Source organism: Sceloporus occidentalis, unplaced genomic scaffold (assembly GCF_023333645.1).
Source record: "Sceloporus occidentalis isolate IW3139 unplaced genomic scaffold, rSceOcc1.0.p SCAF_3, whole genome shotgun sequence".
NCBI lineage: Eukaryota > Metazoa > Chordata > Lepidosauria > Squamata > Phrynosomatidae > Sceloporus > Sceloporus occidentalis.
The window spans coordinates 4,254,299-4,269,227 of NW_028316983.1; the positions used below are offsets into that span (position 1 = coordinate 4,254,299).

At 44.0% G+C, this 14,929-nt stretch overlaps 1 protein-coding gene across 2 annotated transcripts in view; it reads right to left on the reverse strand.

Annotated features, from left to right (window-relative positions):
• Positions 1-2,202: 2,202 nt before the first annotated feature.
• TBC1D20 (TBC1 domain family member 20) overlaps positions 2,203-14,929 on the reverse strand; it is a 28,721-nt gene continuing 15,994 nt past the window's right edge. For both annotated transcript variants that reach the window (XM_089513492.1, XM_089513493.1), the window contains exons 4-8: positions 13,710-13,896; positions 11,175-11,276; positions 8,279-8,420; positions 7,201-7,385; positions 2,203-6,047 (exon numbers count right to left, since the gene is read on the reverse strand). In XM_089513492.1, the coding sequence (XP_089369618.1) occupies positions 5,789-6,047; positions 7,201-7,385; positions 8,279-8,420; positions 11,175-11,276; positions 13,710-13,896 (875 nt within the window). In that variant the 3' untranslated portion in view covers positions 2,203-5,788. The remainder of the gene's footprint in view (positions 6,048-7,200; positions 7,386-8,278; positions 8,421-11,174; positions 11,277-13,709; positions 13,897-14,929) is intronic.

The window sequence follows — 14,929 nt, forward strand, 5'->3', positions numbered from 1 at the left end:
CATTGTTTTCCTCTGCTTTATCCTTCACATCCTTTCTTACATGCCTCTAAGTTTTACTCTCAACTTATCCATGGGTCATATCAAAATCCTTAATTTTGGCCCCAAAACTTGCCCTCGACTTATACATGAGGTTGACTTATAGTCAAATATATACGGTAAATATTTCCATTCACTAACAAGGTGGTATCATGCATTTACTTTTGTGGGGATAACATTTTACTCTATTTCTTCGATGTAGGGTCTTGGCCATGGAGTCATACAGTGTCCCCAGAACATGAAATTAAAGTAGGTAAGAAATCTGCCAAATTGTTCCTCAACACAAGTCTTGGGCTCAGGATTCAAACAGTTGGAACATTTCTGAATGGTTCTTTCTTTTTTTGGTCTGGTGAAAAGGTGCTACCTTGGTTCCTCCATAAGTCAAGACACCCTAAACATGGTGTCAAAACATCCCCACTGCAGTCTTAAGTGCTGTACTTTCAAATAGGCTTGCTACTCTTACTGTGGAAATTAGCTGACCTTTAGATGCAACTTAACACCTCTGGCTTAGCTGAAACTTGCTCCCAGTCCCATCAGTTCCCTTCTACAACAGCTGACTCATTTTGGAAAAAAGGTATTCTTTGTTACAACAGGGTAATGGTCTGCCCTGGACCTTTCCTTATTTTCATTGGGGATTTCCCCTTGACTTTGAAGAAGACTTTGTGCATTTTATGTCAATTATATGATATTCTTAGGACGTTTTATGTCCATTAAATGCAACAGACACCAAGGCAGTCTGCTCCAAGAAGGCTTCCTGGAGACATCTGGTGCCAACCTAGAATGGATCTTTGGTCTGATCTAACAGATCCCTCTGGGTGTTCTTAAGATAACAAGAAGAACTAGCATTCACATTAGTCTCTGTGCAGACAATTTCTGAACAGCTGCTAATGTGGCAGTGAAAGTAGAATCATAGGATCATAGAATCATAGAGTTGGGAGACCGCAAGGGCCATCCAGTCCAACCCCCTGCCATGCAGGAAATCCAAATCAGTGCATCTCCAACAGATGGCCATCCAGCCTCTGCTTAAAGACCTCCAAGGAAGGAGACTCCACTACACTCTGAGGAAGGAGTGTGTTCCACTGTCAAACAGCCCTTACTGTCAGGAAGTTCTTCCTAATGTTGAGGTGGAATCTCTTTTCCTGTAGCTTGCATCCATTGTTCTGGGTCCTGTTCTCTGGAGCAGCAGAAAACAAGCTTGTTCCCTCTTCAATATGACATCCCTTCAGATATTTAAACAGGGCTATCATATCACCTCTTAACCTTCTCTTCTCCAGGCTAAACATCCCCAGCTCCCTAAGTCGTTCCTCGTAGGGCATGGTTTCCAGACCCTTCACCATTTTAATCACCCTCCTTTGGACACACGGCTCCAGTTTCCTAATGTCTTTTTTAAATTGTGGTGCCCAGAACTGTATTCCAGGTGGGGCCTGACCAGAACAGAATACAGTGGCACTATTACTTCTCTTGATCTAGACACTATACTTTTATTGATGCAGACTAAAATTGCATTGGCCTTTTTAGCTGCCGCATCGCACTGTTGACTCATGTTCAACTTGTGGTCTACTTGGACTCCCAGATCCCTTTCACATGTACTTTCATTCAGCCAGGTGTCCCCCATAATCCTATATCTGTGCATTTTATTTTTCTGCCCTAAGTGCAGTACCTTACAATTCTCCATGTTGAATTTCATTTTGTTAGTTTTGGCCCAGCTTTCTAGTCTATTCAGATCATTTTGAATGTTGATCCTGTCCTCTGGAGTATTAGCTATTCCTCCTAATTTGGTGTCATCTGCAAATTTGATAAGTATGCTCCCAATCCTGTCATCCAGGTCATTGATAAAGATGTTGAATGACACTGGCCCCAGGACAGAGTCCTGTGGGACCCCACTGGTCACTTCTCTCCAGGATGAAAAGGTGCCATTGTTGAGCACCCTTTGGGTTCGGCTGGTCAACCAGTTACAATCAGTAAGCTTATGAGGGTAAACCATGATGAGCTGAAGATTTACCCCATCATATTAGAAGATTTACTGGGTAGATTACCATGCCCCTGGCCTGAAAATGAGTCAAAATATACAGAAAGAAGACACAGTCAGAAGAGAGAAACCACTACACAGCTAGCATACATAAAAGAGCCATTTCTCCCCAAAAACACAGCACTGCAAACCATATGTTTTAGTAAGTGGATAAAGCATTTATTTTTACACAATTACCTGTACAAATTTGGAATTTACACATATATGTATAACCTTTACACACTGCTAAACCATCGAAGAACACTCTTCTGCATCAGAGGGTGGGCAGTTGGTTTCCTCAAGGATGGAAAAAGAAATCAGTTTTTTTTGCTGCAGGACCCCTGATCTACTATCTACCCCGAGTAACAGTTGTAACTGTTCTGTTTGCCAGAACCCTAGATTTTCCCCTGCCTTGACAGACTTCAAGGCTCCCTTTTGAAATACAGAATGCTCTTTGTCGTCATATTTATTGGGAGTTGGTAACAGTTAGGGCTGATTTGTGACTAAGTGCATCCAAAAAGCCACATACAGTGGCCCATTCTGGACTTGGTGCCTGTGTGGGATTGCACAAACAGGAACAATTTAAGCATCTGGTGGGACACCTTATAGGACTGGCAATTTGCATCTGTCTTGGCAGAAGTACGTACAAGTGCAACAAGGCAGTCTATACATGCCCAGTGTTAGAGGGTGGGTCACAGTAGCTATTCAACTGACTACTAAGGGATGACTTCAGGGGCTCATGAGGCTGGACACCCCACATTCTTCGTTCATGATGAAAGCTGGCAGGCACCGCCTTTATGGATTTAACAGTCACCCTGAGTATAATACACCATGTTACAGCTGGCCACAAAGGCTGGCAGTTCATCAGCCTGTAAAGGAGAACTGCAAGGGAGCAGGTGTGTGGCTTACAGTTCATCTCTGATCTGCACCGATCATAGAGATCTGCCATGCTAACTGGGCTCCCACCAGCCCCTTTGGCTTCAGCTTATTATGGTCTTTCAATTAACTTTGTTCTCACAGGCAGAGTTTCACCAAATGCACACAGCCAAACTGTCCTTAACTAATAAGGATGAATTTGAAGAATCAGCAAAACCAAGAACCAGAAAAGGTCTTCCTGAACTCTGGAGTCCACCCTAGAGAAAGAAAAAAAAAAACCGCAGCTGGGGGGGGGGGGGAGATTCTTCTCCAGAAAATGCTGCTACCTTTTATTTTGCTTTCCTTTCTACACAGAACACTCAAACCCCCAAGTGGAGGAACATCAGTTGTGTGACTCTGCTGATTGTATAAGATAGCTTGAAGGACTTCACCCTAATAAGATGTTAAACATGAAAAGAGCTTCCTCTTCCCACAGCTGCACAAGTTTCGTTTCCTTCTACCTAGTCAAGCAGTACTTTTTAGATGTGCTAAATTTTCTGCTTAATGTTGGGTCATCATGGGACAGATGGAGGAAGCAACTCAGTTCCCGTTTTACTAAGTCAGGGAAACTACCACAAAGGAGGTGAGGTGCCCAGAGTTAACCTTTCTCTGCTGTCTGTTGCCCAAGGCAATGGTACAGCAAGGTTCTGTCCCAGGCTGCAGCCATCATAGTCTATTCTTCCAGGACCACCCCAAGGCTTCATAAAGTGAGCTGCTACAAACGTGAAGGGGCTATGTTATACTACAAGAAAATCCCCAATAGGGGCAGGCATTTCTCCCTCTTGGTTATCCTCTTTTTTCTTTTTCATAAAGTGCTTAGTGAAAAATTTCCTATCTTTCTCCCTTTCTGTGCTGTCCACCCACAGAAGATCTCTAGCCATCTTTGCATCTGGCATTCCCCTATACCCCTGTCCTTCAAGAGGTGCCCTAAAGAACATCTCAGGAAACATAGGAGATCTTACTTTGTGTCCTACTTTCTTTTGCTGCTGCTCAAGGTAAACACTATTATTTGAAGACTATCATGCACCCCTAATGTTTCTGATGCCACACGTATCCATAGTTGTTGGTGCTGATGGGCCAATAGTCACCCCTAGCAGCAGGAAAATGTTACAGGGCACAGCCTCTGATATAACAAGCTATGAGGAAAAGCAGATTTCCTCTACAGCACAGTCAAGCTGCACTGCTCCATTTGAGAAGAAAGGCTCCAAAAATATAGTCCTTCCCTGAGTTGGAAGGACAGTGTAAGATCTTCCCAGGGACAGTCTTGGGCTGTTGAGAATAGAGACCCCCTAAGTAACAGGGGGAAGGCTTCTTTGTTCCTTAGTAGTCATCCTTCTTGCACATGCAAATTCCAGTTGAAAGGTAAATTCAGCAAGGCAATGGGTTGAATGAAAGCATGCGCTGGTTAGTTCTACAGCTTTATACTGTGCAAGATTTTTATGAGCTCCAGATTACTATGACTTCCTCTGGAGCAGGCAATGAGAACAATGTGGGTTTCAGTCACTGCTGTTAAGAAGAGTTCATTACACCACCATGTCCCCCATTCCAATGGTCCACTCATTCACACTCTTTCATAGTTGCTGCACCCAGCATTGCTACCAACTTGACAAAGTGAGCAACCCACACTCATGACTCAGCAAAGAGTCTCTCTCTTTCTCTCTCTGAAGTAGCTCCTGGTCAGTTGAAGAGGCTGTTTTAGGTTAGCAATGGCCAGGAACAATGGCAAGCAGAGAAACAACAGTCAGTGGTGTAGACTAAGTAAGGACACTTGTGAGAGGATTTCTTAACAGAGGAAAGAGGTAGTGGCATATGGAGGGGGGCACAGAGAGTTAATGTATGGATTTAGTGAGCAGTTCCTGGGAGAATCCTTCATTACAGCAGTATAATGTCTCTTTTCTGTAAGCATGTCAGAACTTCTTAAAGGGTGCTTTTCTACATCAAATAATTTGGTCCTGTAGGTTAAACACCACAAGAGGAATGTCCTTCCCATGCCCATTTTGACCCCATTGGCTGTTACTGATTTTGTGAGATGTTGGCAACAGAAAGGACACTGAAGTACATTTTGAGGTGTAAAAGGTCATGCGCTTGGTCCAAGGTTTCCTACTCAGTCCCAGTCCACAGAAATAGTTGCTTGGAGTGTAGCTGGGTGGCAGCTGTTCCCTTTCTAAGACATATTCATTAGCTCACCAGCTTGGAGAAAACACGAATCAATTTGCAGGCTTCAAATGCTAGAGTCTAGTGAGCTCCTCAAGTGTTGACTTTCCAGAAACAGCCTGCCTGGTTACACATTTTGAGGACACAGGCTATTGAATGTTTTGGTGGTGGGAGTACACCTCTGAAAACATCCCAGATGTCTTCCATCACTCTGTTTCAGTTAATATTGCAGAAGCATCACTTTCCCTGAAAATATCCAGTGTTTCTTTCCTCTCTGATTTCAGCAAACAGCCAGAGTAGTGAAAAACATTATGAAGCGGCCACTGCTCCATCACTCCACAGGTTACAGGCCCATCAAATGGGCAGGAAGCACAGCAAATTCAAGGTTCTCTGGCCTTGCCATGGCCCAAGGCAATCACATCCCTCTTTCCCAAGGGGAGAGACTCTGGATAGTCAAGGAGGACACCAAGATGAAAGCTGATGCCCTTTGGCCAGAAAGCAGCATCACGCAGGGGCCAAGTCTGAGCTGCTTGAAGTTTCTAAGGCAAGTTGTGTGAGGGAGTGGGGAGGACAATGAACATTTGAAAACCCTATTTGCCTTCTGCAAACACAGCTGTATCCTTGCCTGCCACATCAAGCAGGACATAGTGGAGGGGGAATCTTTCTCCTCAGCTGTCATGGAAATATTTGCAGTTCAAATTTGGGTGCCCATTCCAGTGCGCTCTTCACCACAGCTAAAGCTGCTGCACCCAGGGCCACTGTCAGCCCCATCACTGCCAGCTTGACAAAGCGGTTGGTCCTTGGTTTTGTCGCCAAGAGTGATTTGGCCCGCTCCTCAGCACGGAGGCGGTCTCTGAAGCGTTGCCGGAGAACTGTGTCAGGCCGTTGTTGGGCTGAAGCCAGCTCAAAGTCCTTGAAGGTGGAAGCTGCCGTTCTGAATGGGAACAAAAGACAAGGTAGAATGCATCATTTCAAACATCTAGATACAGTGATGCTTTCCTGCTGGGGAGAAAGCAACCTCAAGGTGGAAGGAGTCTGCATTGTAACTGTAATTTTGTTAATTTTTGGAATCCGCCTCGATGCGACAAAAAGCAAGGACAAAGATGAGGTGAGCTAAATTATTATTATTATTATTATTATTATTAAGTACTTTTGTCTGGATTTATAGCCCTGGATATAAGGGCTGTTTTGAGGATGGACTCCCAAGGAGACTTCCCCCCCGATGTACACTGTAAGATGATCTTGTTTGTGCACACACATACACAGACCTTTTGTTTTGGTCTCTAGGACTCGGTAACCTGAAATTTTACCTCACAGGCACTTTCCACAAGATCAGTTTTCCCATGTGAATGAAGAATTATTATTATTAACCTTTATTTATGAAGCGCTGTAAATTTACACAGCGCTGTACATGCAATCTTTTTAGTTAGACGTTTCCTGCCCTCGGGCTTACAATCTAAAAAGACATGACACAGAAGGAGAAGGGAGCAGTGGAGGGAAAGGGTAAGAGGTCCAGCAGTTCCTCTCTACCTCCGAGGCCTGGACCAAGTCAGATGGATTGGAGGGAGAGCTTGGCTTCAAAATGGAAGGTTAATCTTCATCCAGGGAAAATACATACTCTCAAGTAGGATAATACATATACAATACATAGCAATACAGGAAATGGTTCGATAAAGAGACACCTCAAAAGGATAGCCCATGTCAGACAAGGTTACAGAGCAAATCACAGAGGTGCAGGCAGCCCTGAACACATCTGACTTGTTCCACTCTCAGACATACCTAGAAAACTGACTAAAATGGCAACCGCTAACTCTCAGTTTTGAAGGGGGTGCTCACTCTAGCATGTTTCTAAAACTCTTGTACTCTTATCTGCTGCAGGTCTCCCCAGAAAGACATCAACAATTGGATCTCTGATCTCATCTCTGTATCCTTCAAGGACAAAAAGCAAGGACAAAGATTTGCCACCAGCTAGCCATGTTTTCTTCTGCAATGATGGTGTGACAATGAAACACATCCCATCTACACACAGGAAGTGGCAAGGTATTTGGAGGGCATTGCTTGTCTGTGGAAGAGGCCTCTCTACCCACCTCTCAGCTTGTTGTTGTGCAGCCTCCCGAGCAAGTTCTGATGGCGGAAACTGCACAAAGAGATCTCCAGCTCGACTGATCAGGGTCTCGTATGGAAGGTCCTGTGGGATCTGTGACAGGAGATGGTGGACTGAAGCCATGTCACACTCACATGCCAGAACCTCCTCCGATCGATGGAGCACAATCTGCAGGGGAAGGAAGAAAGCGAGTCATGATTTAGTCCTGGTAACGGAAGTCACTGCTATCTCTGGGACCGCCTTCTCCCCTACAATCCTCCCCGCACACTCCACTCCTCTGGGAGAGGCCTACTTCAGCCACAAAAATTGAGGCTTTCAACTACCTCCCAGAGAGCATTTTCCATCGTCGCCCCCAGACTGTGGAACGGCCTCCGGATGAGATCCGTCTACTTACATCCTTAGACAGCTTTAAAAACGCTGTTAAGACGGATCTCTTCCGGCAGGCCTTCCCAGAACATTATTATTATTATTATTACTATTAATACAACAATCCCAAAGGCCTACACTAAAACAGACCACACATGGATTCTCTTTTGTACTCTCAGGGCATGTCCCATTTTACATTTTTTGGGAGGCTTGGCAATGGTATGGTATCTTGGATGCCATGTCCAGCCACATTCCAAATTTGTGTTTACACATGGGATTGGTTTTTAAGCAGAGGCTGGATGGCCATCTGTTGGGAGTGCTTTGACTGTGTCTTCCTGCATGGCAGGGGGTCTCTTCCAACTCAAGGATTCTGTGGTTCTATGGTTCTTTTGGTAACTTAACAATTTTATCTCAGCAACCTGATATGGCTTTATCGCCACTGCATGTGTGAAATGTCAAGAGAAACAAGCACAAATACACATGGGTACACAAAGACGTCATCTTTCACCTTTATGGAGAGCTCCTCGACAAATCACTAAATCACTAAAACAAAAAGTAGCCTTCCCTGCCTGCTGTATACATCGCAATGTAACTGTTTTTAACCGCCATCTGGTATAATTCATTTTTCAGTGCAGATGACCAGAAGGGATGGCCCTTGTGGTCTCTTCCAACTCTACGATTCTATGTACACTTACCACAGCTGCAAAGTAGATTGGCATCAGGGGGTGGCATGCTAGAAAGAAGTCATACAACCGCACCACATGTCTGAAGTCAGAGAGAACATGTCCAAACCAGGTGATCAGCCAGCTCAGAGCAAAGATCGTCCCCACTTCTGCCCTGTGCAAAAGAGAAGGCATGCAAGGTAAAACACCGCATCCAGAGAACTTCTGCTTATCTTCTTCCTTCCCAACTACACAATGCAACAGTGAGACGAGTAAGGCTGTTCCTTCTGTGAAAGAGCACAACCACAACTGATGATGAATGTCCCACATATGGGCACTGCTAGCTCCCAGCCTGTCATTTAAATTCTTTGAGAGAAATCAATGAGGAATCCATGGGCCAGAGTGCAGTCCTTGCGCAATGCAAACAACACCCTGTTTTTTAAAAAAATATTTATTTATTTTGAGTATTTACATCCTACTCTTTAGCCACAAAGGCTCTCAGAGCAATTTACAGACTGATAATTTGGCAGTTACCTGTCAGGAATTCAGAACTAACAAGGATTTCTTGGGAGGAAGACTCTACATATTAATCACTCTGGCCCTGAAGTATGGTACTCTAACATGTGAAGAATCCCAATCAGACAATAACCAGCCTTCTAATATGCAGAATACTCCTCCCTGAGTATTTTAGAGAGAGGGTCCAACAAACACCTGTCAGATGCTATATACAGAAGAAATCCTGCGTCAGTGAAGGGGTGCTGCATTGGATAAACCACATCCTCCCCTCCAAACCTACAGCCCTGAGGGCTTGCTTCACCAAAGATGCCCAAGCTTGGTTCCTACAAGCTGAACCCAAGAGAGGATCTCTTAGTGATGGGTATGGAGTGTTCTGCCCAGACAGGATATTCTAGCTGTTAAAGGTTCCCAGAAACAGATGGCATTCTTTTTCTCTACCCCATACTCCCAGTTCCAGCATGTCTCCACTATGATGGAAAACTCTTTCAAACATCAGGCCTTTAACAGCAGACAGGCAAACTATACTGTCATAGTCAAGTAGCTTGTCACTGGCCACTGTTTTCTTCCTTCTTCAAAATGTGAGGTCAGTAATCTTGCCATGGAAATTACAGCAACAGAACCAAGATAGCAGTGCCATGTTTTGACAGAAAGACTTTAAATATCAAGTGAGGAAATACCCCCAGTGACTTAAAGGCAGGGGATTCCAAAAACCTTGCCCATGAGGAGCAGGCAAGCCAATTAACATTTCCACTCTCGGCTCAATCAAATGATTCTGTGCTGGAGGCAGCCCACACTAGATATTTCAGACATGACTAGGCCTGGGTGGCTTTTACTGCTTCCCTGAGGACAGGGGCAGAAACAGCAACCTTGTGGCACAAGAAGAGGTCTGCTAGATCAGACTGTCCCAGCTAGTCCAGTATTTCCAGAGTTGTGACACAGTTACACAAGCAGGACATGGTTACAACTACTTGCACCTTCCTACTTGTATTCTCCAGCAAATGGTACACAGAGGCAACTCCCTTTGATACTGGAGACAGCATATAACCAGAATGACTAGTAGTTGCTGACAGCCTCATCCTCGATTAATCTGCCCAATCCCTTTAACCTGGTGCTGGCTGGTGGTCATCACTACATCTTGCAGCAGTGAATTACATAATCCAATAATGAGGTGTGTAAAGTAGTACTTCCTTACATCTGTCCTAATCCTGGCACAATTCAATGGATTTGATTTATATCTCTGTTCTTCCCCAAAACTGGTACTCTGAGGATCATCCAGCTTCACTGATAACTAGATTCTAGTATTAGAAGAAAAGGAGAAATGCTTTCACAACATGCATAGTTTTATATACCTTTATCATGTCCTCCCTTGCCACTTTTCTTTTAAAGAACCCCCACCAAAAAAAACCACATTATAACCTTTTGTTACATGGTGTGTGTATGCTCCAGCACCTTGATCATACTGGCTGCCCTGTTCTGCACATTGTCCTACTCTACAATGTCTGTCTGTCTGTCTGTCTGTCTGTCTGTCTGTCTGTCTGGTGATCAGAACTGTACATAATTTTCAAGCTCTGGTTACATGACAGATTTGTTTAAAAACATTGTGACATTAGCAGTTCTGTTTTCTTACAGATCCCCCATTTTGGAATCAGCCTTTTCCACAGCAGCTACACACAGCATTGAGATTGCATTGAGCTATCCATCCTAACTCCAGGACACGTTTCCCAGTCAGTCACTCTGAGCCCAGACTCCATTCATCATGGTTTACAACTGGGACCAAATGAAAAGGCTACTAAAGGCTTCTACACCATGTTAAATGTGTCTGGGATCTTGGACAATATATTTACACTACAGTGGTGGAGTCATAACACAGAAACATACAGAAACATAAAAAGCTGCATTATATCAAACAGGTAGATCAGCACAGCCAACTCAGACAGGAGCTTGAGATTCTAGGAAGAATTCCTTCCTACTCTGAATTCTCTAGTATTATCTGAAGGTATTTCATCAAGTATTAGCCAGGCTCAGCCTTGCTTAGATAAGATCATGGTCTCAGGGTGATATAACTAGATTTAGACTTAATATTTGGTATAACCACCTGATTCAAAGAGTAGTTTAGGATAAAGCAGCCATCTAAAGGGGGTTGTGACATCTTCCTTGGAAACACCCAAGACTAAATATAGAGGAGCTATGAAATATGCTTCATGATGTTCCATCTCAAGATCTGGGAGGTCTAGAAGCTCCAAAAATTTCATAACTTTATTCATGTTCCACTTTTTAAAAGGATGCTTTGGGAAGAAAACCAAAAGAGCCACTGGAAAGCGATATCAGGAGAACTGTAACTTCCGGGGACTCTGACTTCCCTGGACTATTTGCCCATCAGATGGGTTGCAGAAAGCACATCAGCTCCACCTACCTCTGCATGAAGTCGTGCAAATCTGGATTCACCTGGTCTATAATGGGCATCAGGTAGTTCAGGATGTGCTTGGTGTTGTCCATTGTTGGGTCCATAAAATCCCTACCAAGAAAAACAGGTAGGATCAACCAAATAATCATGTAACACTGATGGCATTACATGTTCCTATTTATCACAGATGATGAGCAATGCTAAGTGGACCAGAACCCAGGAACCACTAAAGCTGCACTTGACCAGGGAAGTGGGAACAGCCTCACTCAAATGGGATGTTTTTCAATTCCAGCAACCAGAAGCTTTCTTAAAATATTCACAGAGTGATTTCTGAATTCGCAATCATGAATAGGATAAAGAGTGTTAAAACAGAAAGAGTATTACAACAGCAGCTGTAGGGACCCAAACTGACCAAGTAATTTTGTATTTTTAGAAAAGGCATGCTTACAAAGACCTGAGCAGAAAAATGTGCAATTCCCACTGTAGGTTTCACCCTGGAGCTGATCTGCACAAACCCTGAATGCACAGATTTACTCCTGAACACACAACAAGCTTGCAGTTCCTGAAGAAAGTGTGCTTAACAGAAAGCTCTATGTCTAAGCCAAACAAATTAGCTGCTGCACCATGGAATAAAAACATGCTAAAATTCCAGAAACCAGCAACTAGAAGTGTAGTGCTTCTGCACCACTGCCTTCAGGAAAACTGTCCAGCAGGGACTGGCCACAGAAGAATCTGAAGATACCCATCTATCCCCTAGCATGCACTGCAGATTTCATATACACTCTTAAGCTCTATAACATCATCTCATATTAAGGAAGTGTGGAAATTATTACTGTCCAAGAGCCAACCCGTAGGTTGTCGTTTCTCGAAGAAAGAGCTTGCAAAGGCCCACTCCCTCCTCCAACCACATTTCTGTTACCAACAGGCCAACGACTGACTACAAAGTGGGGAAAAGGAAGAAATGCATAAGACACTCAGAAGCTTCTTTGGGTCACTCCTGCTGCCGCTCCACTGTATAAATCCTCCATTTGAGGAGTTCGTATGTACTTTCCATCTTGAACTTGCATTTATTGCCATCTTCATCTGACCAGACCATCCATCCCCATTCTATGATCTCACTTCTTCTGTCTGGAATATCTTAATCCATATATTCTGTTTCTTGCCAGCCCAGCTCTTTCTGCACCTTTGCACTACATCCACATATATTCTGAATCTTCAGAGTAGCACAGGCATGGGGATGTTGTTGTTTTTTGTCCTGAGAATCACATCCCTTTGGAGCCAACCTTCTAACATCTGCACCCAAGTGGTGGCATTCCTTGTAAAGTGTGGGCAGACGCCAAAGGAAATGTGGATCAAGTCAACACTGAAATGGGTAGAGCTAGCCCACCCACTTTCTTGTATATACCACAGATGTACTCATACACACACAACTAATTTTACACACCAAGATGACCCCACTCTTGTGGCAATGGTGCTTAAAACAAAGGCTCCAGCTGCCTTAATTATCATTTTTTCCCCAAATCTATGAGCTGCAATTTAAATGCATTCAGATTAGAGTAAATTATCAGTGTTTTATCAAATTACAACACTGAAACTTTTGCAACATTTAACAGAAGTGAGGAAAGACACAGTGAAGACTTATGAACAGGTCTTTTGCTCTAACTGCAGCTAGCATTGTGGATGGCATATTCCCAAAAGGAAGTGACAAGGACAGTGGAAGTCTTCACAGCCCATGAACTTTTCTCCACTCCAGAAGTGCAGGACAGGCAAGGGAGGGAGGACTGGCATCTTTATAATAAACGAAGCCTGGCATGCATGAAGAGAATGTGCCCCAGGGAGAAGTGGGGGTGGGGAGGCTGCAGTTTCACCTCCAAAGTGTCCTTTTGCTTGCAGGGCAGGGAAAAGAAACAGCAGATGCTATAGGAGAGAGAAGAATCTGGAGTTTAACCTTTGCTGGGAGGCTGCACAGCAAAACAAAATGGAGCAGAAAGAAACATCAGTTCTAAAATCAACCTGAGAAACCCCATTGAAGATTTCCAAAGATCTAAAGAGAGACACCTCCCTGTCACACATATTCAGGGCTTGTAAGAAGCAAATAGAAGCTGCACTTGAAAGAAGGAACTTGTGTGGGTGTCTATTTATTTCTTTAAGGGTCCAAACAGTGAGGCCAAAATAAAGCTGCTTCGGGTCACTTTGGAAGCAAGCTGTTTAAATGATGCATGCGTCTTGAGAGACTGGAAGGCATGCCAAAGCCATGCTCCCATCCTAAGGACTGAAGCGCAGCTTTGGCGCAGCTTCTGGCCTCTTAAGATGTGTGTGTCATTTAAACAGCATACCCCCAAAGTGACCCGAAGCAGCTTTATTTGGCTTGTCTGTTTGTGCCCTAAATTTCCTTCTTTCTTACAATAAGCTGGTGTGTAGCTGGATGGCCACCACTGGAAGCCAAGGAAATTAGCCCCTGCATAACAACATGGTGGCTTCCTTTGAGATTCTTTCAGCATCAAGGACTCAAGTCATAGTTCTTAATATCATAGAAAGGTGTACCTGAGGTGATGGGTTGAAAGCTTTTCCACCAGAGCTGTTGCCAGTCTCTCTCCAACAACAAGCAGGAAGGTGACCACGATATCATGGTAGCCTTGGTAGTAGTGCAGCTGTGGGTTGCGCTGCAAGACCTGCAGGATGCTGTCGATCAGCTCCTCTTGCAGCCCCTCTCTCTGCTCATCTGGCATCCCTGCAAAGAGAGCACCAAGAGAGGCTCAGTGAGGCTGCAGACAGGCTGGGAACTGCAGCCTAACAGTCTCCTGCACCCTCTTCCACATTATTCCTTATATTAGTCAATAATAACTCAATTATCATAATAATCAAAAGAGGGGACAAGGAACAATCTTTCCGTGTTCCGTTTTGGATCTCTACTACATTTGACCTTTCATCGTTGACTACAATTCTTGCTTTCTGTTTATTGCCTGAAATCTAGAAGAGCTTCTGTTAGTCAAAGCAAGAAATAACAGAATGAGATGGGCCCACAGTCCAACTCAGTACAAAGTAGCTTCATGTGTTCATGTATTTACAGCTGACTTGAGTTGAAGTCAGAAGTATGAAAGACATTTATTGGGCATTGTTCTGGGGAAAACTGCAAGCTACATTTCTGTGACTAGGTTCCAAGTATTCTGGCTACAGTTTCCTTGGGATGATAGTCAGTAAACATGGACTTTTTCTTGCACAATGCAAAACAGCACCAATGCCAGCAACAAGGGAAGGAGCACCATCCTTTGAATGGAAAGCCTATCTCTGTACTTGACCTGCTAGCAAACTGACTCAGCAGACTACGGGCAAGATAAGATGTGCTTCTTCTTTCCCTTGTGGCTGAGCAACAGCATAGTATGATGCAAGCAACAGCCAGGGGGAAACCACAACATGACTGCAGCAACGCCCCATTGGTTGTGAACAAAAACAAAGCTGATAAAGCTGACAGGGACCTCCCTAAACAGCCACTTATTTGGGGCCAATGGGTTGTTAGTGTGGCCATATAAGCACAAGCAGCATATATAAGATATAAATGTAAACCAGTCAATCATAATGGCTTTTTACATCTGGCTGTAGCTCTGTTAGAGGGATCATGACATCTACCAGAAAGAGTTCAGCTCCCACCCAGCCGAATTACAGTTAACAAGAGTTCTTTGGAGGAAGCTGCCAAGTAAACAACTTCAACTTAACCCAATTTTTAGGGCATTCCAAATGTTTCACAATTACAAACAGAAATAGGA